The 22,140-nt window shown below is 46.1% G+C and overlaps 3 protein-coding genes, 11 non-coding genes and 1 pseudogene across 14 annotated transcripts; 7 read left to right on the top strand and 8 right to left on the bottom strand.

Annotated features, from left to right (window-relative positions):
• Window positions 1-1,069: 1,069 nt before the first annotated feature.
• LOC142391255 (uncharacterized) lies at window positions 1,070-2,767 on the top strand. The gene is made up of 4 exons (XM_075477025.1): window positions 1,070-1,609; window positions 1,725-1,824; window positions 1,967-2,211; window positions 2,312-2,767. The coding sequence occupies exons 1-3, from the start codon at window positions 1,070-1,072 to the stop codon at window positions 2,107-2,109; spliced, it is 783 nt and encodes a 260-aa protein (XP_075333140.1). The 3' UTR covers window positions 2,110-2,211; window positions 2,312-2,767.
• A 1,789-nt stretch (window positions 2,768-4,556) lies between these two features.
• On the top strand, window positions 4,557-4,679 carry LOC142393740 (5S ribosomal RNA; annotated as a pseudogene).
• Window positions 4,680-6,147: 1,468 nt separating this feature from the next.
• On the bottom strand, window positions 6,148-7,390 carry LOC142391254 (uncharacterized). Its single transcript, XM_075477024.1, has 3 exons — window positions 6,851-7,390; window positions 6,636-6,735; window positions 6,148-6,493 (listed from the first exon to the last, which is right to left on the bottom strand). Exons 1-3 carry the CDS (start codon window positions 7,388-7,390, stop codon window positions 6,351-6,353), a joined length of 783 nt encoding a protein of 260 aa, XP_075333139.1. The 3' UTR covers window positions 6,148-6,350.
• Window positions 7,391-9,849: 2,459 nt separating this feature from the next.
• Window positions 9,850-11,092, bottom strand: LOC142391253 (uncharacterized). Its single transcript, XM_075477023.1, has 3 exons — window positions 10,553-11,092; window positions 10,338-10,437; window positions 9,850-10,195 (listed from the first exon to the last, which is right to left on the bottom strand). The coding sequence occupies exons 1-3, from the start codon at window positions 11,090-11,092 to the stop codon at window positions 10,053-10,055; spliced, it is 783 nt and encodes a 260-aa protein (XP_075333138.1). The 3' UTR covers window positions 9,850-10,052.
• Window positions 11,093-12,377: 1,285 nt separating this feature from the next.
• On the bottom strand, window positions 12,378-12,496 carry LOC142392959 (5S ribosomal RNA). Its single transcript, XR_012771586.1, has one exon. It is a non-coding gene; the product is annotated as a 5S ribosomal RNA (ribosomal RNA).
• Window positions 12,497-12,850: 354 nt separating this feature from the next.
• LOC142392089 (5S ribosomal RNA) lies at window positions 12,851-12,969 on the top strand. The gene has a single exon (XR_012770759.1). It is a non-coding gene; the product is annotated as a 5S ribosomal RNA (ribosomal RNA).
• Window positions 12,970-13,270: 301 nt separating this feature from the next.
• On the bottom strand, window positions 13,271-13,389 carry LOC142393521 (5S ribosomal RNA). The gene has a single exon (XR_012772120.1). It is a non-coding gene; the product is annotated as a 5S ribosomal RNA (ribosomal RNA).
• A 354-nt stretch (window positions 13,390-13,743) lies between these two features.
• Window positions 13,744-13,862, top strand: LOC142392088 (5S ribosomal RNA). The gene has a single exon (XR_012770758.1). It is a non-coding gene; the product is annotated as a 5S ribosomal RNA (ribosomal RNA).
• Window positions 13,863-14,160: 298 nt separating this feature from the next.
• Window positions 14,161-14,279, bottom strand: LOC142392372 (5S ribosomal RNA). The gene has a single exon (XR_012771028.1). It is a non-coding gene; the product is annotated as a 5S ribosomal RNA (ribosomal RNA).
• A 354-nt stretch (window positions 14,280-14,633) lies between these two features.
• Window positions 14,634-14,752, top strand: LOC142392087 (5S ribosomal RNA). Its single transcript, XR_012770757.1, has one exon. It is a non-coding gene; the product is annotated as a 5S ribosomal RNA (ribosomal RNA).
• A 301-nt stretch (window positions 14,753-15,053) lies between these two features.
• On the bottom strand, window positions 15,054-15,172 carry LOC142392958 (5S ribosomal RNA). The gene has a single exon (XR_012771585.1). It is a non-coding gene; the product is annotated as a 5S ribosomal RNA (ribosomal RNA).
• Window positions 15,173-15,526: 354 nt separating this feature from the next.
• On the top strand, window positions 15,527-15,645 carry LOC142392086 (5S ribosomal RNA). Its single transcript, XR_012770756.1, has one exon. It is a non-coding gene; the product is annotated as a 5S ribosomal RNA (ribosomal RNA).
• A 299-nt stretch (window positions 15,646-15,944) lies between these two features.
• LOC142392957 (5S ribosomal RNA) lies at window positions 15,945-16,063 on the bottom strand. The gene has a single exon (XR_012771584.1). It is a non-coding gene; the product is annotated as a 5S ribosomal RNA (ribosomal RNA).
• Window positions 16,064-16,417: 354 nt separating this feature from the next.
• Window positions 16,418-16,536, top strand: LOC142392085 (5S ribosomal RNA). The gene has a single exon (XR_012770755.1). It is a non-coding gene; the product is annotated as a 5S ribosomal RNA (ribosomal RNA).
• A 298-nt stretch (window positions 16,537-16,834) lies between these two features.
• On the bottom strand, window positions 16,835-16,953 carry LOC142392578 (5S ribosomal RNA). Its single transcript, XR_012771223.1, has one exon. It is a non-coding gene; the product is annotated as a 5S ribosomal RNA (ribosomal RNA).
• Between the last annotated feature and the right edge of the window lie 5,187 nt (window positions 16,954-22,140).

Raw genomic sequence — 22,140 nt, 5'->3', positions numbered from 1 at the left:
TGAGAGCCAAACAGAAACAGAGGTGTCTGCCAACCAATCAGCAGCAGCCCAAGCTGGTTAACTTCCTGGTGTCTGTGTGGCACACGGTGATGGTCAGATGTTACATGCAGGCCGCAGAGAGAAGAGAAAAAAGCTTACAGCACCTGGTGATCCCAGGCGAATTCTCCTCCAAGTACTAAAGCGATTGTCAGCCGTCCAATGGTTGAGCAATGCTGAGCAGAGCTGAGCAGCGATCAGCCAATGGTTGAGCAATGCTGAGCAGAGCTGAGCGCTCAACAGACCAATCATTGAGCGATCAGGCTCACGCAGGCTCACGCACGTGTGTGACGTCACACTTGGGTCGTCTGCATTTCAAACCAAGATGGCGGTCGCCGGTTACTGTCAAATGTAGCGATACACATTTGACGCTCTCGTTTCCCTCAGGTAAGTTCAATTTTCTTCATTCTTAGCTCATTCTGTTTGTAATTTGGTGGTGCATTTTGCCAGCTAGGTGTCACTTTTGCTGTGTTGAATGTTTCTATGAAAACCGGCAGATTAACGCGACTGTTAACAGCTGAACCGGCGAATCCAGCGATAGCCTACAGTACACATTTGACGCTCCCGTTTCTCTCAACTAAGTTCAATATTCTTCATTCTTAGCTCTTTCTGTTGGTAAATCGGTGGTGCATTTAGCCAGCTAGATGTCACTTTTGCTGTGTTGAATGATTCTCTTAAAACTGGCAAAAACGATTAGCATGCTGCTGTGAAAATGAATGACCTACCAATCGCCACTGTAATGTAACCTGACGATCCCTGGAAATACTTTAAAAACGTGATCAGACACTCTACCTCGCTTCTTAAGATCATAGAGATGGTGTTACAACAATTTGGATTTGAAATTCGATGTGGAAATATGCTTTAGAAGTGTAAACATGTCAACGATTTGTATGCTAAAAACAAAGTGATGAATGAATGGGCTGTTTTTGGTTACTACTTTTATGAGGGCTGTAGGGTCTCTAAAAATGTATTTAAGCCCTCATCTGCTTTTAGTTTTACTCATTTATTCACTTTTTACTGTACCAGATGAAACATGGAGAAGCCGCATCGGTGCAGCGTGTGCGACAAGATTTTTACTGAAAAGTCCAACCTGACGAGGCATGTAAAGATCCATGCCATCGACAGGGAGACTTTTGATTGTAATGTCTGCAAGAAGAGCTTGACCACAAAATCATCGCTGGTCAGCCATCAACTGCAGCACCAGTACCCCAACATAGTTCTCTACCAGCAAGGAGAGGCCAGGCTGCAGTGTACGTCAGCAGCAAAGTCTGTGGAAGAGGCCCCCAGCACCATTGTTGACCCTACATGGCTGGATCCCAAGACAGCAGAGGCGGCTGCCAAGAGGTCCGGGGGTGAGCTGTGGAAAGGTCAGCTGGTCATCGTGTTTGGGAAGTACGCCGGTCAGACCTTCAGGTGGCTTATTGAAAACAATGTCGGCTGGCTGGTGTGGTTGCTGTTCGAGTACTGTCAGCAGGGAGAGCAGAACGAGCTGATGAAATGGCAGAAGGAGCGACTGCTCGAGTACGCCAGAGAGTTCCCTCCTGTCACATGTCACCTTGACAGGAGGTTGAAGGTAAGATAAACTCAGTTACCTTTTAGACCTGAGTAATTGATGTTAAGCAGTAACCAGTATTAGTAAAAGTATTATTTTATGAGATTAGTCTATAGTTGTATTTTATTTTCTGCAGAAAGCTCAATCAAAGAAAGACTGGGCTCCTCCGACCGTCCCCGACCTCTCTCAGAAAGACCCCAACTACACCACCGATGCCGAGTTGTTGGCTGCTGCAGGTATAGTAGTATTATGCTGAAATGAACATGAAATTCTTTGTAGTGTGCTGTGGAGCTGCTAGAACTTGTGTTTGTGCCACGTGAAATTCATCAGTATGTATCGAGCAATGCAGTTGATACATTTTTGTTGTGTTCTCTTCAGAGAGTGTCCTGGACAGTTCCGAGGCGTCGGTCAGCACGCAGCTGACCACCTGGGGAGACCTCGCCAGCTCTGTGTGCCAGGACGGCAGTACTGCCGAAGGTGACGCCTCACCTGAAAGTGCTGTCAGACGCACCGTTCCCTGAAGCTCCTGCGCTGCCAACGTCCCTCCCACCACCAGACCGGCCTCAGGTCCAGTACCAGCACGTTCATCACGAGGCTGGAAAAAGGCGTGGTGAGAAGCGGAGGTAAGTTGTCATAAGCACTTTGTTTCACCTGTTGGCTGTGGAAAGCAAATAGCACATACGTCATATCGATACTCATTACATGTGTATTTTATATTTCCAGAATATTTGTTGAAGAGCCAGAGCCTGTGCCTTCTGTGAGACGGCCCGTTCAGCCCACAGCGTCGTCCTCCTCCACTCGTCCAAAGCCTGCTGCGCCCACCCCCATTCTGCCAGGGCCTGCTGCATCCACCCACCTCCAGCCAAAGCCTGCTGCATCCACCTATGGACCACCCCCTGTGTCGGCAGCACCCATACTGCTGGTTCTCCCCTCACAGCCACAGGCTCCCTCCGTCCTGTTTCGTGGGCCATCGTGCAGCCAGAGCTTTGTACCTCCTGCACCAACAGTCTCGGCACTCATGCCGAACAAGTCCTTGCGGCCATGTGGGGCTTGCCACGTGCCTAATTGTGGTGGACAACGGAAGAGGTACACACCTCCCAAGGACAAAGTGGCTGGAAGCACCCAGAAAATTTTTTCCTACTGTCCAACCACTAGGAAATCCACCACCTCTGGGTTTGACAGTGTGGTGTACGACAGCTTCATACACTTTAAATGTGTGGTGAATGCAGAGTTGGAAAAGAGGGGAACTGTGTAAATAACTGTAAATAATTGTGTAAATAACTTTGTGTGTGTGTTTGTGTTTCAAAGTATAATCTATTATTTATATAGTTCAAAAGTTACAAATAATTCACTTTACAGTTCTTGTGTTTGTTTTTTTATTTATGTTGCTGTTAAAATGCACTTTATTATCTTTTTATACAAACATGTTCTGGCCTATGTTCAGTATCAAGGCCAATCTAACCTCAATCATTTTAACCGTAATCAGTTCTGATCTAACACAATCAGTTTACATACCCTTTAGTGGTTGTTCATGTTCAGATAATCTGTGTTTTTGTCATGCGTGTTGTTTGTTTTTGTCAGCTTCATGTCTTTGTGATGTTTGTATGTCTGTCAGCTCCATGTTTAACTAAATGATTGCAAATGATAGTACATGTTTGTCTCTCGTCTTGTCTCGTGTTCTCGCTCGTAGATCTGTACCTTGTCGTGGTGAGCGAGCTTTAAACCAAACAGATCTTGTATACTTGTGTTTTCATGCATTGCCTTTTAAATGAAACACATTCTGGATGGAAAAAATAAAAGTTGTAAAAGTATTTCAAGTATTTTGGAGTCTCTGTATGCTTGGGTTTCAGAAGGGTTGGGATAGTGTAAGATAACACATCAATTCACTGATACATTACACCCTTTCTTAATTCAGCCCAAAAATGTAACAGTTACACACTTTTCCACTTGACTATATGAATCTCATCAACTGAAACTATGAAAATAATACACAAAACATTCAGCAGACTAGTGGATTTCAATAGATAGATAGATAGATACTTTATTGATCCCCATGGGGAAATTCAAGAAATTAGAAAGGAAATCAGGCTTTGTACATAACAATTTCCGTAAATAACACTTCAGGGTTTTGACCACCAGATGGCACCATCCGTTTTGATCATTTTCGATCGATCCCAGGGTTGAGCAATATGTACTTGGGGGGGTCATGAGCCGATCCCAGGCGGTCTCCCATCCAAGTACTGACCCGGCCCGACCCGGCTTAGCTTCCGAGATTGGACGAGATCGGGCGTGTTCAGGGTGGTATGGCCGTAAGCGAAGAACCAGGGGAAACACAACCATTTTATATGGGACTCCACCACATCAACGGGTATATCTGACATGCTTTATCTGTGCAAACACATACATTTCAGACAGAGCTGTTATCAGAGATGAATCAAGTATTTTTCTATTCTATAAAATGATATAATTCTAAACTTAATGAAATGAAACAACTCAAAGTATAGCCTAAAAAATCCCAATGACAATTATCACGAATAACAAAAAATGGGTACATGAAATGAGTGTGACAGGTCATTTCTTGGTGTTTAAATTCAGCTTTAAGTACCTTATCGCTCTGAGAAAACAAAAGTAAATAGACTACAAAAATATCTTCAAGTTAAATTCTGATAAGTAATTTCATGTCTCAAATTTAAATTCAGATGTGGATTGAGACATACGGTGCCACCCGAACTAACAATTCAAGTTATATATATATAAATTATAAGTATTCATTAAAATAAAGAGCACTCATTCTTTATACATCAATATTTAACATGTAAACAAACAAACCAATTAACTGATTATACAGGCAGCAGTCTGATAATAGCTCTGTCTGAAATGTATGTGTTTGCACAGATAAAGCATGTCAGATATACCCGTTGATGTGGTGGAGTCCCATATAAAATGGTTGTGTTTCCCCTGGTTCTTCGCTTACGGCCATACCACCCTGAACACGCCCGATCTCGTCCGATCTCGGAAGCTAAGCAGGGTCGGGCCGGGTCAGTACTTGGATGGGAGACCGCCTGGGAACGGCTCATGACCCCCCCAAGTACATATTGCTCAACCCTGGGATCGATCGAAAATGATCAAAACGGATGGTGCCATCTGGTGGTCAAAACCCTGAAGTGTTATTTACGGAAATTGTTATGTACAAAGCCTGATTTCCTTTCTAATTTCTTGAATTTCCCCATGGGGATCAATAAAGTATCTATCTATCTATCTATTGAAATCCACTAGTCTGCTGAATGTTTTGTGTATTATTTTCATAGTTTCAGTTGATGAGATTCATATAGTCAAGTGGAAAAGTGTGTAACTGTTACATTTTTGGGCTGAATTAAGAAAGGGTGTAATGTATCAGTGAATTGATGTGTTATCTTACACTATCCCAACCCTTCTGAAACCCAAGCATACAGAGACTCCAAAATACTTGAAATACTTTTACAACTTTTATTTTTTCCATCCAGAATGTGTTTCATTTAAAAGGCAATGCATGAAAACACAAGTATACAAGATCTGTTTGGTTTAAAGCTCGCTCACCACGACAAGGTACAGATCTACGAGCGAGAACACGAGACAAGACGAGAGACAAACATGTACTATCATTTGCAATCATTTAGTTAAACATGGAGCTGACAGACATACAAACATCACAAAGACATGAAGCTGACAAAAACAAACAACACGCATGACAAAAACACAGATTATCTGAACATGAACAACCACTAAAGGGTATGTAAACTGATTGTGTTAGATCAGAACTGATTACGGTTAAAATGATTGAGGTTAGATTGGCCTTGATACTGAACATAGGCCAGAACATGTTTGTATAAAAAGATAATAAAGTGCATTTTAACAGCAACATAAATAAAAAAACAAACACAAGAACTGTAAAGTGCATTATTTGTAACTTTTGAACTATATAAATAATAGATTATACTTTGAAACACAAACACACACACAAAGTTATTTACACAATTATTTACAGTTATTTACACAGTTCCCCTCTTTTCCAACTCTGCATTCACCACACATTTAAAGTGTATGAAGCTGTCGTACACCACACTGTCAAACCCAGAGGTGGTGGATTTCCTAGTGGTTGGACAGTAGGAAAAAATTTTCTGGGTGCTTCCAGCCACTTTGTCCTTGGGAGGTGTGTACCTCTTCCGTTGTCCACCACAATTAGGCACGTGGCAAGCCCCACATGGCCGCAAGGACTTGTTTGGCATGAGTGCCGAGACTGTTGGTGCAGGAGGTACAAAGCTCTGGCTGCACGATGGCCCACGAAACAGGACGGAGGGAGCCTGTGGCTGTGAGGGGAGAACCAGCAGTATGGGTGCTGCCGACACAGGGGGTGGTCCATAGGTGGATGCAGCAGGCTTTGGCTGGAGGTGGGTGGATGCAGCAGGCCCTGGCAGAATGGGGGTGGGCGCAGCAGGCTTTGGACGAGTGGAGGAGGACGACGCTGTGGGCTGAACGGGCCGTCTCACAGAAGGCACAGGGTCTGGCTCTTCAACAAATATTCTGGAAATATAAAATACACATGTAATGAGTATCGATATGACGTATGTGCTATTTGCTTTCCACAGCCAACAGGTGAAACAAAGTGCTTATGACAACTTACCTCCGCTTCTCACCACGCCTTTTTCCAGCCTCGTGATGAACGTGCTGGTACTGGACCTGAGGCCGGTCTGGTGGTGGGAGGGACGTTGGCAGCGCAGGAGCTTCAGGGAACGGTGCGTCTGACAGCACTTTCAGGTGAGGCGTCACCTTCGGCAGTACTGCCGTCCTGGCACACAGAGCTGGCGAGGTCTCCCCAGGTGGTCAGCTGCGTGCTGACCGACGCCTCGGAACTGTCCAGGACACTCTCTGAAGAGAACACAACAAAAATGTATCAACTGCATTGCTCGATACATACTGATGAATTTCACGTGGCACAAACACAAGTTCTAGCAGCTCCACAGCACACTACAAAGAATTTCATGTTCATTTCAGCATAATACTACTATACCTGCAGCAGCCAACAACTCGGCATCGGTGGTGTAGTTGGGGTCTTTCTGAGAGAGGTCGGGGACGGTCGGAGGAGCCCAGTCTTTCTTTGATTGAGCTTTCTGCAGAAAATAAAATACAACTATAGACTAATCTCATAAAATAATACTTTTACTAATACTGGTTACTGCTTAACATCAATTACTCAGGTCTAAAAGGTAACTGAGTTTATCTTACCTTCAACCTCCTGTCAAGGTGACATGTGACAGGAGGGAACTCTCTGGCGTACTCGAGCAGTCGCTCCTTCTGCCATTTCATCAGCTCGTTCTGCTCTCCCTGCTGACAGTACTCGAACAGCAACCACACCAGCCAGCCGACATTGTTTTCAATAAGCCACCTGAAGGTCTGACCGGCGTACTTCCCAAACACGATGACCAGCTGACCTTTCCACAGCTCACCCCCGGACCTCTTGGCAGCCGCCTCTGCTGTCTTGGGATCCAGCCATGTAGGGTCAACAATGGTGCTGGGGGCCTCTTCCACAGACTTTGCTGCTGACGTACACTGCAGCCTGGCCTCTCCTTGCTGGTAGAGAACTATGTTGGGGTACTGGTGCTGCAGTTGATGGCTGACCAGCGATGATTTTGTGGTCAAGCTCTTCTTGCAGACATTACAATCAAAAGTCTCCCTGTCGATGGCATGGATCTTTACATGCCTCGTCAGGTTGGACTTTTCAGTAAAAATCTTGTCGCACACGCTGCACCGATGCGGCTTCTCCATGTTTCATCTGGTACAGTAAAAAGTGAATAAATGAGTAAAACTAAAAGCAGATGAGGGCTTAAATACATTTTTAGAGACCCTACAGCCCTCATAAAAGTAGTAACCAAAAACAGCCCATTCATTCATCACTTTGTTTTTAGCATACAAATCGTTGACATGTTTACACCTCTAAAGCATATTTCCACATCGAATTTCAAATCCAAATTGTTGTAACACCATCTCTATGATCTTAAGAAGCGAGGTAGAGTGTCTGATCACGTTTTTAAAGTATTTCCAGGGATCGTCAGGTTACATTACAGTGGCGATTGGTAGGTCATTCATTTTCACAGCAGCATGCTAATCGTTTTTGCCAGTTTTAAGAGAATCATTCAACACAGCAAAAGTGACATCTAGCTGGCTTTATGCACCACCGATTTACCAACAGAAAGAGCTAAGAATGAAGAATATTGAACTTAGTTGAGAGAAACGGGAGCGTCAAATGTGTACTGTAGTGTAGGCTATCGCTGGATTCGCCGGTTCAGCTGTTAACAGTCGCGTTAATCTGCCGGTTTTCATAGAAACATTCAACACAGCAAAAGTGACACCTAGCTGGCTAAATGCACCACCGATTTACCAACAGAAAGAGCTAAGAATGAAGAAAATTGAACTTACCTGAGGGAAACGAGAGCGTCAAATGTGTATCGCTAGATTTGAAAGTTACCGGCGCCCGCCATCTTGGTTTGAAATGCAGACGACAACCAGTGTGACGTCACACACGTGCGTGAGCCTGCGGTGAGCCTGATCGCTCAATGATTGGTCTGTTGAGCGCTCAGCTCTGCTCAGCATTGCTCAACCATTGGCTGATCGCTGCTCAGCTCTGCTCAGCATTGCTCAACCATTGGCTGATCGCTGCTCAGCTCTGCTCAGCATTGCTCAACCATTGGACGGCTGACGATCGCTTTAGTACTTGGAGGAGAATTCGCCTGGGAACGGCTCATGACCCCCCCAAGTACATATTGCTCAACCCTGGGATCGATCGAAAATGATCAAAACGGATGGTGCCATCTGGTGGTCAAAACCCTGAAGTGTTATTTACGGAAATTGTTATGTACAAAGCCTGATTTCCTTTCTAATTTCTTGAATTTCCCCATGGGGATCAATAAAGTATCTATCTATCTATCTATTGAAATCCACTAGTCTGCTGAATGTTTTGTGTATTATTTTCATAGTTTCAGTTGATGAGATTCATATAGTCAAGTGGAAAAGTGTGTAACTGTTACATTTTTGGGCTGAATTAAGAAAGGGTGTAATGTATCAGTGAATTGATGTGTTATCTTACACTATCCCAACCCTTCTGAAACCCAAGCATACAGAGACTCCAAAATACTTGAAATACTTTTACAACTTTTATTTTTTCCATCCAGAATGTGTTTCATTTAAAAGGCAATGCATGAAAACACAAGTATACAAGATCTGTTTGGTTTAAAGCTCGCTCACCACGACAAGGTACAGATCTACGAGCGAGAACACGAGACAAGACGAGAGACAAACATGTACTATCATTTGCAATCATTTAGTTAAACATGGAGCTGACAGACATACAAACATCACAAAGACATGAAGCTGACAAAAACAAACAACACGCATGACAAAAACACAGATTATCTGAACATGAACAACCACTAAAGGGTATGTAAACTGATTGTGTTAGATCAGAACTGATTACGGTTAAAATGATTGAGGTTAGATTGGCCTTGATACTGAACATAGGCCAGAACATGTTTGTATAAAAAGATAATAAAGTGCATTTTAACAGCAACATAAATAAAAAAACAAACACAAGAACTGTAAAGTGCATTATTTGTAACTTTTGAACTATATAAATAATAGATTATACTTTGAAACACAAACACACACACAAAGTTATTTACACAATTATTTACAGTTATTTACACAGTTCCCCTCTTTTCCAACTCTGCATTCACCACACATTTAAAGTGTATGAAGCTGTCGTACACCACACTGTCAAACCCAGAGGTGGTGGATTTCCTAGTGGTTGGACAGTAGGAAAAAATTTTCTGGGTGCTTCCAGCCACTTTGTCCTTGGGAGGTGTGTACCTCTTCCGTTGTCCACCACAATTAGGCACGTGGCAAGCCCCACATGGCCGCAAGGACTTGTTTGGCATGAGTGCCGAGACTGTTGGTGCAGGAGGTACAAAGCTCTGGCTGCACGATGGCCCACGAAACAGGACGGAGGGAGCCTGTGGCTGTGAGGGGAGAACCAGCAGTATGGGTGCTGCCGACACAGGGGGTGGTCCATAGGTGGATGCAGCAGGCTTTGGCTGGAGGTGGGTGGATGCAGCAGGCCCTGGCAGAATGGGGGTGGGCGCAGCAGGCTTTGGACGAGTGGAGGAGGACGACGCTGTGGGCTGAACGGGCCGTCTCACAGAAGGCACAGGGTCTGGCTCTTCAACAAATATTCTGGAAATATAAAATACACATGTAATGAGTATCGATATGACGTATGTGCTATTTGCTTTCCACAGCCAACAGGTGAAACAAAGTGCTTATGACAACTTACCTCCGCTTCTCACCACGCCTTTTTCCAGCCTCGTGATGAACGTGCTGGTACTGGACCTGAGGCCGGTCTGGTGGTGGGAGGGACGTTGGCAGCGCAGGAGCTTCAGGGAACGGTGCGTCTGACAGCACTTTCAGGTGAGGCGTCACCTTCGGCAGTACTGCCGTCCTGGCACACAGAGCTGGCGAGGTCTCCCCAGGTGGTCAGCTGCGTGCTGACCGACGCCTCGGAACTGTCCAGGACACTCTCTGAAGAGAACACAACAAAAATGTATCAACTGCATTGCTCGATACATACTGATGAATTTCACGTGGCACAAACACAAGTTCTAGCAGCTCCACAGCACACTACAAAGAATTTCATGTTCATTTCAGCATAATACTACTATACCTGCAGCAGCCAACAACTCGGCATCGGTGGTGTAGTTGGGGTCTTTCTGAGAGAGGTCGGGGACGGTCGGAGGAGCCCAGTCTTTCTTTGATTGAGCTTTCTGCAGAAAATAAAATACAACTATAGACTAATCTCATAAAATAATACTTTTACTAATACTGGTTACTGCTTAACATCAATTACTCAGGTCTAAAAGGTAACTGAGTTTATCTTACCTTCAACCTCCTGTCAAGGTGACATGTGACAGGAGGGAACTCTCTGGCGTACTCGAGCAGTCGCTCCTTCTGCCATTTCATCAGCTCGTTCTGCTCTCCCTGCTGACAGTACTCGAACAGCAACCACACCAGCCAGCCGACATTGTTTTCAATAAGCCACCTGAAGGTCTGACCGGCGTACTTCCCAAACACGATGACCAGCTGACCTTTCCACAGCTCACCCCCGGACCTCTTGGCAGCCGCCTCTGCTGTCTTGGGATCCAGCCATGTAGGGTCAACAATGGTGCTGGGGGCCTCTTCCACAGACTTTGCTGCTGACGTACACTGCAGCCTGGCCTCTCCTTGCTGGTAGAGAACTATGTTGGGGTACTGGTGCTGCAGTTGATGGCTGACCAGCGATGATTTTGTGGTCAAGCTCTTCTTGCAGACATTACAATCAAAAGTCTCCCTGTCGATGGCATGGATCTTTACATGCCTCGTCAGGTTGGACTTTTCAGTAAAAATCTTGTCGCACACGCTGCACCGATGCGGCTTCTCCATGTTTCATCTGGTACAGTAAAAAGTGAATAAATGAGTAAAACTAAAAGCAGATGAGGGCTTAAATACATTTTTAGAGACCCTACAGCCCTCATAAAAGTAGTAACCAAAAACAGCCCATTCATTCATCACTTTGTTTTTAGCATACAAATCGTTGACATGTTTACACCTCTAAAGCATATTTCCACATCGAATTTCAAATCCAAATTGTTGTAACACCATCTCTATGATCTTAAGAAGCGAGGTAGAGTGTCTGATCACGTTTTTAAAGTATTTCCAGGGATCGTCAGGTTACATTACAGTGGCGATTGGTAGGTCATTCATTTTCACAGCAGCATGCTAATCGTTTTTGCCAGTTTTAAGAGAATCATTCAACACAGCAAAAGTGACATCTAGCTGGCTTTATGCACCACCGATTTACCAACAGAAAGAGCTAAGAATGAAGAATATTGAACTTAGTTGAGAGAAACGGGAGCGTCAAATGTGTACTGTAGTGTAGGCTATCGCTGGATTCGCCGGTTCAGCTGTTAACAGTCGCGTTAATCTGCCGGTTTTCATAGAAACATTCAACACAGCAAAAGTGACACCTAGCTGGCTAAATGCACCACCGATTTACCAACAGAAAGAGCTAAGAATGAAGAAAATTGAACTTACCTGAGGGAAACGAGAGCGTCAAATGTGTATCGCTAGATTTGAAAGTTACCGGCGCCCGCCATCTTGGTTTGAAATGCAGACGACAACCAGTGTGACGTCACACACGTGCGTGAGCCTGCGGTGAGCCTGATCGCTCAATGATTGGTCTGTTGAGCGCTCAGCTCTGCTCAGCATTGCTCAACCATTGGCTGATCGCTGCTCAGCTCTGCTCAGCATTGCTCAACCATTGGCTGATCGCTGCTCAGCTCTGCTCAGCATTGCTCAACCATTGGACGGCTGACGATCGCTTTAGTACTTGGAGGAGAATTCGCCTGGGAACACCAGGTGCTGTAAGCTTTTTTCTCTTCTCTCTGCGGCCTGCATGTAACATCTGACCATCACCGTGTGCCACACAGACACCAGGAAGTTAACCAGCTTGGGCTGCTGCTGATTGGTTGGCACACACCTCTGTTTGGTTTTGGCTCTCAGTCTCCATGTTGCTGATCCTGGATCTGCTGAGATGTCCCAGGCCATTGTTGGCTTTGATCCTCATACATTTAACTTTGTCCTGAGAAAGGACAAGTTCCAAAAAGTCAAACAGGGACTACTTTTGCATTTGACGTAGCCAAACTGCATGCGCCTGGAGAAGCCAAAAGGCTTACAGCACCTGGTATTCCCAGGCGGTCTCCCATCCAAGTACTAACCAGGCCCGACTCTGCTTGGCTTCTGAGATCTGACGAGATCAGGCGTGTTCAGGGTGGTGTGGCCGTAAGCCAGCAATGGAATCCCAAACCAGTTTTTTATAGATTCTGAAACATAATCTGTTATTGTATTCTGACTTCTAAAATAGAACTATACCGTTTAGAGAAGACACAGTTTATGAGCATGTCGTGGGATTGAGCTTCCCTTGTTTCTCTATATGACAACGGACACAAAACTACACACAGGGAACAGAGGAGCTTGACAGACAGTTATCTGAGAGTCCCATTTTCAGCTGCAGAGAACAATCACATCAGGGAAGTCAACGTGCAGGCTCAACAGCAGCCTCTCAAGCCAGCTCTCTGGTAAAAATAGGGGAAACGTATGGTTCCAGCACCTATATAACATATATTTGTCACAGGGACTGTGGCTTACGGCCACACCGCCCTGAACACGCCCGATCTCGTCCGATCTCGGAAGCCAAGCAGGGTCGGGCCTGGTTAGTACTTGGATGGGAGACCGCTTGGGAATACCAGGTGCTGTAAGCTTTTTTCTCTTCTCTCTGCGGCCTGCATGTAACATCTGACCATCACCGTGTGCCACACAGACACCAGGAAGTTAACCAGCTTGGGCTGCTGCTGATTGGTTGGCAGACACCTCTGTTTCTGTTTGGCTCTCAGTCTCCATGTTGCTGATCCTGGATCTGCTGAGATGTCCCAGCAGGCCATTGTTGGCTTTGATCCTCATACATTTAACTTTGTCCTGAGAAAGGACAAGTTCCAAAAAGTCAAACAGGGACTACTTTTGCATTTGACGTAGCCAAACTGCATGCGCCTGGAGAAGCCAAAAGCCTTACAGCACCTGGTATTCCCAGGCGGTCTCCCATCCAAGTACTAACCAGGCCCGACTCTGCTTGGCTTCTGTGATCGGACGAGATCAGGCGTGTTCAGGGTGGTGTGGCCGTAAGCCAGCAATGGAATCCCAAACCAGCTTTTTATAGATTCTGAAACAGAATCTGTTATTGTATTCCGACTTCTAAAATAGAACTATACCGTTTAGAGAAGACGCAGTTTATGAGCATGTCGTGGGATTGAGCTTCCCTGGTTTCTCTATATGACAACGGACACAAAACTACACACAGGGAACAGAGGAGCTTGACAGACAGTTATCTGAGAGTCCCATTTTCAGCTGCAGAGAACAATCACATCAGGGAAGTCAACGTGCAGGCTCAACAGCAGCCTCTCAAGCCAGCTCTCTGGTAAAAATAGGGGAAACGTATGGTTCCAGCACCTATATAACATATATTTGTCACAGGGACTGTGGCTTACGGCCACACCGCCCTGAACACGCCCGATCTCGTCCGATCTCGGAAGCCAAGCAGGGTCGGGCCTGGTTAGTACTTGGATGGGAGACCGCTTGGGAATACCAGGTGCTGTAAGCTTTTTTCTCTTCTCTCTGCGGCCTGCATGTAACATCTGACCATCACCGTGTGCCACACAGACACCAGGAAGTTAACCAGCTTGGGCTGCTGCTGATTGGTTGGCAGACACCTCTGTTTCTGTTTGGCTCTCAGTCTCCATGTTGCTGATCCTGGATCTGCTGAGATGTCCCAGGCCATTGTTGGCTTTGATCCTCATACATTTAACTTTGTCCTGAGAAAGGACAAGTTCCAAAAAGTCAAACAGGGACTACTTTTGCATTTGACGTAGCCAAACTGCATGCGCCTGGAGAAGCCAAAAGGCTTACAGCACCTGGTATTCCCAGGCGGTCTCCCATCCAAGTACTAACCAGGCCCAACTCTGCTTGGCTTCTGAGATCTGACGAGATCAGGCGTGTTCAGGGTGGTGTGGCCGTAAGCCAGCAATGGAATCCCAAACCAGCTTTTTATAGATTCTGAAACAGAATCTGTTATTGTATTCCGACTTCTAAAATAGAACTATACTGTTTAGAGAAGACGCAGTTTATGAGCATGTCGTGGGATTGAGCTTCCCTGGTTTCTCTATATGACAACGGACACAAAACTACACACAGGGAACAGAGGAGCTTGACAGACAGTTATCTGAGAGTCCCATTTTCAGCTGCAGAGAACAATCACATCAGGGAAGTCAACGTGCAGGCTCAACAGCAGCCTCTCAAGCCAGCTCTCTGGTAAAAATAGGGGAAACGTATGGTTCCAGCACCTATATAACATATATTTGTCACAGGGACTGTGGCTTACGGCCACACCGCCCTGAACACGCCCGATCTCGTCCGATCTCGGAAGCCAAGCAGGGTCGGGCCTGGTTAGTACTTGGATGGGAGACCGCTTGGGAATACCAGGTGCTGTAAGCTTTTTTCTCTTCTCTCTGCGGCCTGCATGTAACATCTGACCATCACCGTGTGCCACACAGACACCAGGAAGTTAACCAGCTTGGGCTGCTGCTGATTGGTTGGCAGACACCTCTGTTTCTGTTTGGCTCTCAGTCTCCATGTTGCTGATCCTGGATCTGCTGAGATGTCCCAGCAGGCCATTGTTGGCTTTGATCCTCATACATTTAACTTTGTCCTGAGAAAGGACAAGTTCCAAAAAGTCAAACAGGGACTACTTTTGCATTTGACGTAGCCAAACTGCATGCGCCTGGAGAAGCCAAAAGGCTTACAGCACCTGGTATTCCCAGGCGGTCTCCCATCCAAGTACTAACCAGGCCCGACTCTGCTTGGCTTCTGAGATCTGACGAGATCAGGCGTGTTCAGGGTGGTGTGGCCGTAAGCCAGCAATGGAATCCCAAAACAGCTTTTTATAGATTCTGAAACAGAATCTGTTATTGTATTCCGACTTCTAAAATAGAACTATACCGTTTAGAGAAGACGCAGTTTATGAGCATGTCGTGGGATTGAGGTTCCCTGGTTTCTCTATATGACAACGGACACAAAACTACACACAGGGAACAGAGGAGCTTGACAGACAGTTATCTGAGAGTCCCATTTTCAGCTGCAGAGAACAATCACATCAGGGAAGTCAACGTGCAGGCTCAACAGCAGCCTCTCAAGCCAGCTCTCTGGTAAAAATAGGGGAAACGTATGGTTCCAGCACCTATATAACATATATTTGTCACAGGGACTGTGGCTTACGGCCACACCGCCCTGAACACGCCCGATCTCGTCCGATCTCGGAAGCCAAGCAGGGTCGGGCCTGGTTAGTACTTGGATGGGAGACCGCTTGGGAATACCAGGTGCTGTAAGCTTTATTTCTCTTCTCTCTGCGGCCTGCATGTAACATCTGACCATCACCGTGTGCCACACAGACACCAGGAAGTTAACCAGCTTGGGCTGCTGCTGATTGGTTGGCAGACACCTCTGTTTCTGTTTGGCTCTCAGTCTCCATGTTGCTGATCCTGGATCTGCTGAGATGTCCCAGGCCATTGTTGGCTTTGATCCTCATACATTTAACTTTGTCCTGAGAAAGGACAAGTTCCAAAAAGTCAAACAGGGACTACTTTTGCATTTGACGTAGCCAAACTGCATGCGCCTGGAGAAGCCAAAAGGCTTACAGCACCTGGTATTCCCAGGCGGTCTCCCATCCAAGTACTAACCAGGCCCGACTCTGCTTGGCTTCTGAGATCTGACGAGATCAGGCGTGTTCAGGGTGGTGTGGCCGTAAGCCAGCAATGGAATCCCAAACCAGTTTTTTATAGATTCTGAAACAGAATCTGTTATTGTATTCTGACTTCTAAAATAGAACTATACCGTTTAGAGAAGACACAGTTTATGAGCATGTCGTGGGATTGAGCTTCCCTTGTTTCTCTATATGACAACGGACACAAAACTACACACAGGGAACAGAGGAGCTTGACAGACAGTTATCTGAGAGTCCCATTTTCAGCTGCAGAGAACAATCACATCAGGGAAGTCAACGTGCAGGCTCAACAGCAGCCTCTCAAGCCAGCTCTCTGGTAAAAATAGGGGAAACGTATGGTTCCAGCACCTATATAACATATATTTGTCACAGGGACTGTGGCTTACGGCCACACCGCCCTGAACACGCCCGATCTCGTCCGATCTCGGAAGCCAAGCAGGGTCGGGCCTGGTTAGTACTTGGATGGGAGACCGCTTGGGAATACCAGGTGCTGTAAGCTTTTTTCTCTTCTCTCTGCGGCCTGCATGTAACATCTGACCATCACCGTGTGCCACACAGACACCAGGAAGTTAACCAGCTTGGGCTGCTGCTGATTGGTTGGCAGACACCTCTGTTTCTGTTTGGCTCTCAGTCTCCATGTTGCTGATCCTGGATCTGCTGAGATGTCCCAGGCCATTGTTGGCTTTGATCCTCATACATTTAACTTTGTCCTGAGAAAGGACAAGTTCCAAAAAGTCAAACAGGGACTACTTTTGCATTTGACGTAGCCAAACTGCATGCGCCTGGAGAAGCCAAAAGGCTTACAGCACCTGGTATTCCCAGGCGGTCTCCCATCCAAGTACTAACCAGGCCCGACTCTGCTTGGCTTCTGAGATCGGACGAGATCAGGCGTGTTCAGGGTGGTGTGGCCGTAAGCCAGCAATGGAATCCCAAACCAGCTTTTTATAGATTCTGAAACAGAATCTGTTATTGTATTCCGACTTCTAAAATAGAACTATACTGTTTAGAGAAGACGCAGTTTATGAGCATGTCGTGGGATTGAGCTTCCCTGGTTTCTCTATATGACAACGGACACAAAACTACACACAGGGAACAGAGGAGCTTGACAGACAGTTATCTGAGAGTCCCATTTTCAGCTGCAGAGAACAATCACATCAGGGAAGTCAACGTGCAGGCTCAACAGCAGCCTCTCAAGCCAGCTCTCTGGTAAAAATAGGGGAAACGTATGGTTCCAGCACCTATATAACATATATTTGTCACAGGGACTGTGGCTTACGGCCACACCGCCCTGAACACTTGTGACAGTCGGTGCCCTGCAGCAATTTGTTTGAGAGAGAGCGTGCTTTTGAAAGAGTGAGTGACAGTGTTTGGTGAGTGTTTTGAGTGATCGTGTGTGAGTTAGATTTGTTTGTATAGTTGTGTGTTTTGTTTTATTCCCCCAGCAGCTTCGCTGTTCGGGGGAACGTCCTCGTTTTGTGTGTTTTTGTAATCGGATTGACAACATGGCAAACGAAACAATGGAACGGAAAATGACAACGATATTGAACAAAGGAGAACGGCTGACGGATGACAGGCGAGTGAATGATGGTGGGAAAGAAAGCGAGATTAGGAGAGTAAATGAAGGTATGAATAAAGGAGGAAATGAAAATGGAGGAGAGAAAGTGAGAAAGAATGGAGAAGTGAATGCAGATACTTGGAAGGGAGAAAGTAGAAGTACGAGTTTGAATGAAGAGAATATGAAGAATGACAGGGAAAAAGTGAAAGATGGTGGCTTCAGAATGGAGCTGACCGTGATTGTGGAGCTGGCAGGGCCAGACAAAGTGACACTAATGGAGTTGCTTAGAGGCATAAAGGAAAGCTGCGGTATAGTTCTTGCCTGCAGATTGAAGGCAAAGAGCACATTTGAGATCACCATGCAGGACGGGAAAGGCAAGGCGCGCCTCATGGACGGCTTTCTATTAAAGGGAGTGCGGGTAATGGCAAAGGAAGTCAGGAGCAATGAACTAGTTGTATCCTTCCTCAACTTGCCCCCGTACATCACGGACGAGGAAATATGCGAAAAATTAGCAACTTGGGGGGTGAAGGCAACTTCGCTGATTAAAAGGAGGAAATGGCCAGGAACGGACGTGGCTGACGGCACGAGATTCTGCAAGGTGCAGTTCACCGACAAAGTGCAATCGCTGCCGTTGTTCGACCAAGTTTGAAACCCTGGAGGGGGGAGAATACTTTCGTGTAATTCACGACAGACAAGTAAAAGTGTGCCGGCTGTGCATTCAGCCGGGACACATTCTACGAGAATGTCCTGAATTTAAGTGCCATAAATGCGCAAAACAGGGGCATTACGCACGAGAGTGCAATAATGGGAGAGGAAAAGAGCAGCAAAACGGAGAACAGGAGGAGCAGAACGGAGGTGGAGGAGCGAGTCAGGAGATTGTTGGTGGAGAGGAGGAGCAGAACGGAGGTGGAGCAGAGAGCCTGGAGCTCGTTGAAGGAGAGGAGGTGCAGAGCGGAGGTGGAGCAGAGAGCTTGGAGCTCGCTGGTGGAGAGGAGGTGCAGAGCGGAGGTGGAGCAGTGAGCCTGGAGCTCGTTGAAGGAGAGGAGGTGCAGAGCGGAGGTGGAGCAGAGAGCCTGGAGCTCGCTGGTGGAGAGGAGGAGGACCTGACGGTGGTGGAGGAGACACCAACGCAGATGAGAGGGGAGAAGGAGAGAGATGGCCACAACGGCAGCGAGCAAGGAGAGGACAGAGGAGAGGAGAGGAGAGCCATGGTGGAGAGAAGAAGACGACAGACGAGTGGAGCAAGCAGAGGACTGAGGAGGCAGCGGGGAGGGGGGGTAGGGGGGTCAAGGGAGGACTTGCGGGCAGGGCAGGAATGTGAATGGGCAATGGGAGAAGATACAGACAGCAGTGGGGATAACATGGAGGAGGTGATTGCAACCAGATAAAGGCCTTTGGGGAAAAGAGAAGTGAAAAGGATTGGGAAGGTGAAAAAGAGTTTAAAATGACGAGAAAGATAATTGTGTATATACTACTATTTATGTTAAAAATTACATCTTTTAATGTAAATGGGCTGCGTGACAAAAATAGAAGGCAACAAGCCTGGCAGGTGTGTGACGGGGATATTATGTGTGTGCAAGAGACACATTGGGATGAGGAGTGCATGAGTGAAGTAAAGAAGGAATGGATGGGAGAAATGTATGTGAACAATAGTGGGGCAAAGTCCAGAGGGGTGGCTATTCTGGTGAAGAGGGGAGTAGTTAGCAACATAAAGAAGTGTGTGGATGATGGGGAGGGGCGAGTGATAGGGATCACGTTTGATTATGTGGGGAAAGAATACAGACTAATAAATGTGTATGCACCAAATGAAGAGAAGGAGAGAAAGGTCTTTTTTGAGGGAATAGGAGGAATGTGTGAGGAGAACTGCATGGTGGTGGGAGACTTTAACGTATGGTGTGGGAGACTGGATGCATCTGCGAGTGTGTGCTTTAAGAGCGACTCTACAAGAGGTGTGTTGAAAGAGGTAATGAGAGTGAACGGATTGATAGATGTATGGAGGGAGAGGAATCCAGAGAAGAGGGAGTTCACAAGGAGGCAAGTGGTGAGAGGGGTGTTAAAGCAGAGCCGGATAGATTTAGTGCTCGGTACGAGGGACATAGAGAATAAGATAGGTAAGAGGTATATATGAATTAAGGAGGAGCTGAAAGGGATAGAGCAGAAGAAGTGTATGGGAGCGATAGTTAGAAGCAGGGCCAGATACGCCATTGGGGGAGAGAAGTGCACAGGGTTTTTTTTAGGGTTAGAGAAGACAAAGCAGACGAGGAATTTCTTAGAACAGGTAGAGGGAAAGAAGGGAGAGAAGATAAAAGATTTTGTAGGGATAGCGGATAGGGTAGAAGAGTTTTATAGGGATTTATTTAGGAAAGAAGAGGTAGATGAGGAGAGCATAGGGCAGGGAATAGATAAGGTGAGGGCTAGGCTAACAGAAGAGGGCAGGGACATGTGTGAGGGTGAGATGGGGACGGGAGAAATAGAGAAAGCGATAGGGGGGTTAGGGAGGAATAAGAGTCCAGGGTTGGATGGGTTGACAGGGGAATTCTACAGAGAGTTTAGAGAGGATTTAGTGCCTGTGTTAGATAAGCTATTTAAATGGATAGAAGAAAAGGGAGAGATGCCAGTTAGTATGATGACAGGGCTAGTTAGTTTAATACACAAGAAAGGGGATAGGGACAGATTAGAAAACTACAGACCACTGAGCATGTTAAATGGAGATTATAAAATATTAGCACGGGTGCTAGCAAACAGGATCAAAAGAGTAATAGGGACGGTGGTGGGAAGCACACAGGCTTACAGCATACCAGGTAGGGACATAGCAGACACAATAAGTAGCATCAGGGACACGATAGATTACATGAAGGGAGGAACAGGAGGGTTAGTGATTAGCTTAGATCTGAACAAAGCATTTGACAGAGTAGACCACACATACTTGTACAGGGTGTTAGAAAAGGTGGTTTGGGGAGAGGTCAGTGGGATGGATTAAGAGGTTATATGATAAGGCAGTTAGTTGTGTTAAAATAAATGGGATAATCACAGACACGTTTAGATTAGAGAGGTCAGTAAGGCAAGGGTGTCCGCTATCGGCTCTGCTGTATTCGATATCTGCAGAGCCTTTAGCGGCGATGCTGGAGAACAACGATAAGAGGCATAGAGTTGCCAGGGGGGCACAGAAGTTTAGTTTATCAGTACGCAGATGACACGACAGTTACGGTTAGGGACAGGGAGAGCGTAGCTGAGGTCTTAGGGAGTGTAGAGCTGTATGGTAGGGCATCAGGGGCGAAATTGAACAAGGAAAAGTCAGAGGTCATGTACATAGGGGCAGGTAGAGCAGGGCAAACAGAACTAGGGTTGAAGGAGAAGAAGGATTATTTTAAAGTGTTAGGTGTAAACTTAGGGATAGAGGCCAGAGAAGGGAGGGATATGAAGTATGAAGGGCTAATGAATAGCATCAAAAAAACACTGGAGTTTTGGAAGAAGAGAGGGCTTACATTGCGGGGGAAGGTGGTGGTTGTGAATGCGTTAATATTGAGTAAGATTGGATATGTGTTGGATGTGCCTGAGAGAGTGTTGAAGGAGATGGAGAGGAAGGTCAATGAGTTTTTATGGGATGGGAAAGGAGTGAGGATAGCTAGGGAGGTGTTGGAGAATGAGTATGAGGATGGGGGGTTAAAACTAATAAATCTAGAAAGAAAAAAGAAAGCAATGAGAGTGAAGATGATGGTGAGATATTTAAAAAATAAAGAAGATCAAGTGTGGAAGGTGTTTCTAGGGAGGGCAATAGATGAATGTGGTGGGTGTGGTGGGAGTGCGGTGTACATGGATTTGAAGGAAGGTATGTTGAGCGGAGTGTCTGAGTTTCATAAGGAGGTGCTGGGAGCGTGGGGGGAGTTTGTGAAAAATGTGGAGTATGAATGTAAGAATGTGAGGAAGGTGTGGGAGCAGCCAGTGTTTTTAAACCCAAAAATCACTTGTGGGGGGAGCACAATATTTAATAGGCTGATGTTGAGGGCAGGGATCAGGAAAGTGAGGGATATAGCATATGAACATGTACCAGGATTTATGAGGGCACAGGTGATGGTGGACGAGGTGAGAAAGTAAACCATAATGGCATAGTACAAATTTAAATGCAAGGTGCTCTGGATAAAGTGTCAGCCACAATGTTATCCGAGCCTTTAATGTGGCGTATATCCAAACAATAAGACTGCAAAAATAACACCCATCGCATCAATCTGCGGTTTGGACACTGTAATGAATGCAGGAAAGTTATGGGATTATGGTCAGTAAAGACCACCAGAGGAACACTGCCAGAATCTAGGTACACTTCAAAGTGCTGCAAAGCCCAGATGAGCGCAAGTGTCTCTTTTTCGATAACAGAGTAGTTCAATTGAAACTGATAAAACTTTTTGGAGTAAAAACTCACAGGTCGTTCAACACCACAATCATCACACTGAAATAACACCCCACCTGCATCACTCGCATCCACATGCAGTTGGAAAGGTCGGTCCATGCGTGGAGCTGCAAGCACAGGAGGAGAACAGAGGACGGATTTCA

This window comes from Odontesthes bonariensis, chromosome 11, assembly GCF_027942865.1.
Source record: "Odontesthes bonariensis isolate fOdoBon6 chromosome 11, fOdoBon6.hap1, whole genome shotgun sequence".
Taxonomy (NCBI): domain Eukaryota; kingdom Metazoa; phylum Chordata; class Actinopteri; order Atheriniformes; family Atherinopsidae; genus Odontesthes; species Odontesthes bonariensis.
Note: the sequence above shows the minus strand (reverse complement) of the source record. Positions and strands in the feature narration are given on the sequence as shown.

What these genes read in the sequence shown, in the direction of transcription:
- LOC142391255 (XM_075477025.1), top strand. Translation starts at nt 1,070, where the DNA reads ATGGAGAAGCCGCATCGGTGCAGCGTGTGCGACAAGATTTTTACTGAA. An exon ending in ACCTTGACAGGAGGTTGAAG is followed by an intron (nt 1,610 to 1,724) that starts GTAAGATAAACT and finishes TATTTTCTGCAG; the next exon opens with AAAGCTCAATCAAAGAAAGA. An exon ending in CGAGTTGTTGGCTGCTGCAG is followed by an intron (nt 1,825 to 1,966) that starts GTATAGTAGTAT and finishes TGTTCTCTTCAG; the next exon opens with AGAGTGTCCTGGACAGTTCC.
- LOC142391254 (XM_075477024.1), bottom strand. Translation starts at nt 7,390, where the DNA reads ATGGAGAAGCCGCATCGGTGCAGCGTGTGCGACAAGATTTTTACTGAA. An exon ending in ACCTTGACAGGAGGTTGAAG is followed by an intron (nt 6,736 to 6,850) that starts GTAAGATAAACT and finishes TATTTTCTGCAG; the next exon opens with AAAGCTCAATCAAAGAAAGA. An exon ending in CGAGTTGTTGGCTGCTGCAG is followed by an intron (nt 6,494 to 6,635) that starts GTATAGTAGTAT and finishes TGTTCTCTTCAG; the next exon opens with AGAGTGTCCTGGACAGTTCC.
- LOC142391253 (XM_075477023.1), bottom strand. Translation starts at nt 11,092, where the DNA reads ATGGAGAAGCCGCATCGGTGCAGCGTGTGCGACAAGATTTTTACTGAA. An exon ending in ACCTTGACAGGAGGTTGAAG is followed by an intron (nt 10,438 to 10,552) that starts GTAAGATAAACT and finishes TATTTTCTGCAG; the next exon opens with AAAGCTCAATCAAAGAAAGA. An exon ending in CGAGTTGTTGGCTGCTGCAG is followed by an intron (nt 10,196 to 10,337) that starts GTATAGTAGTAT and finishes TGTTCTCTTCAG; the next exon opens with AGAGTGTCCTGGACAGTTCC.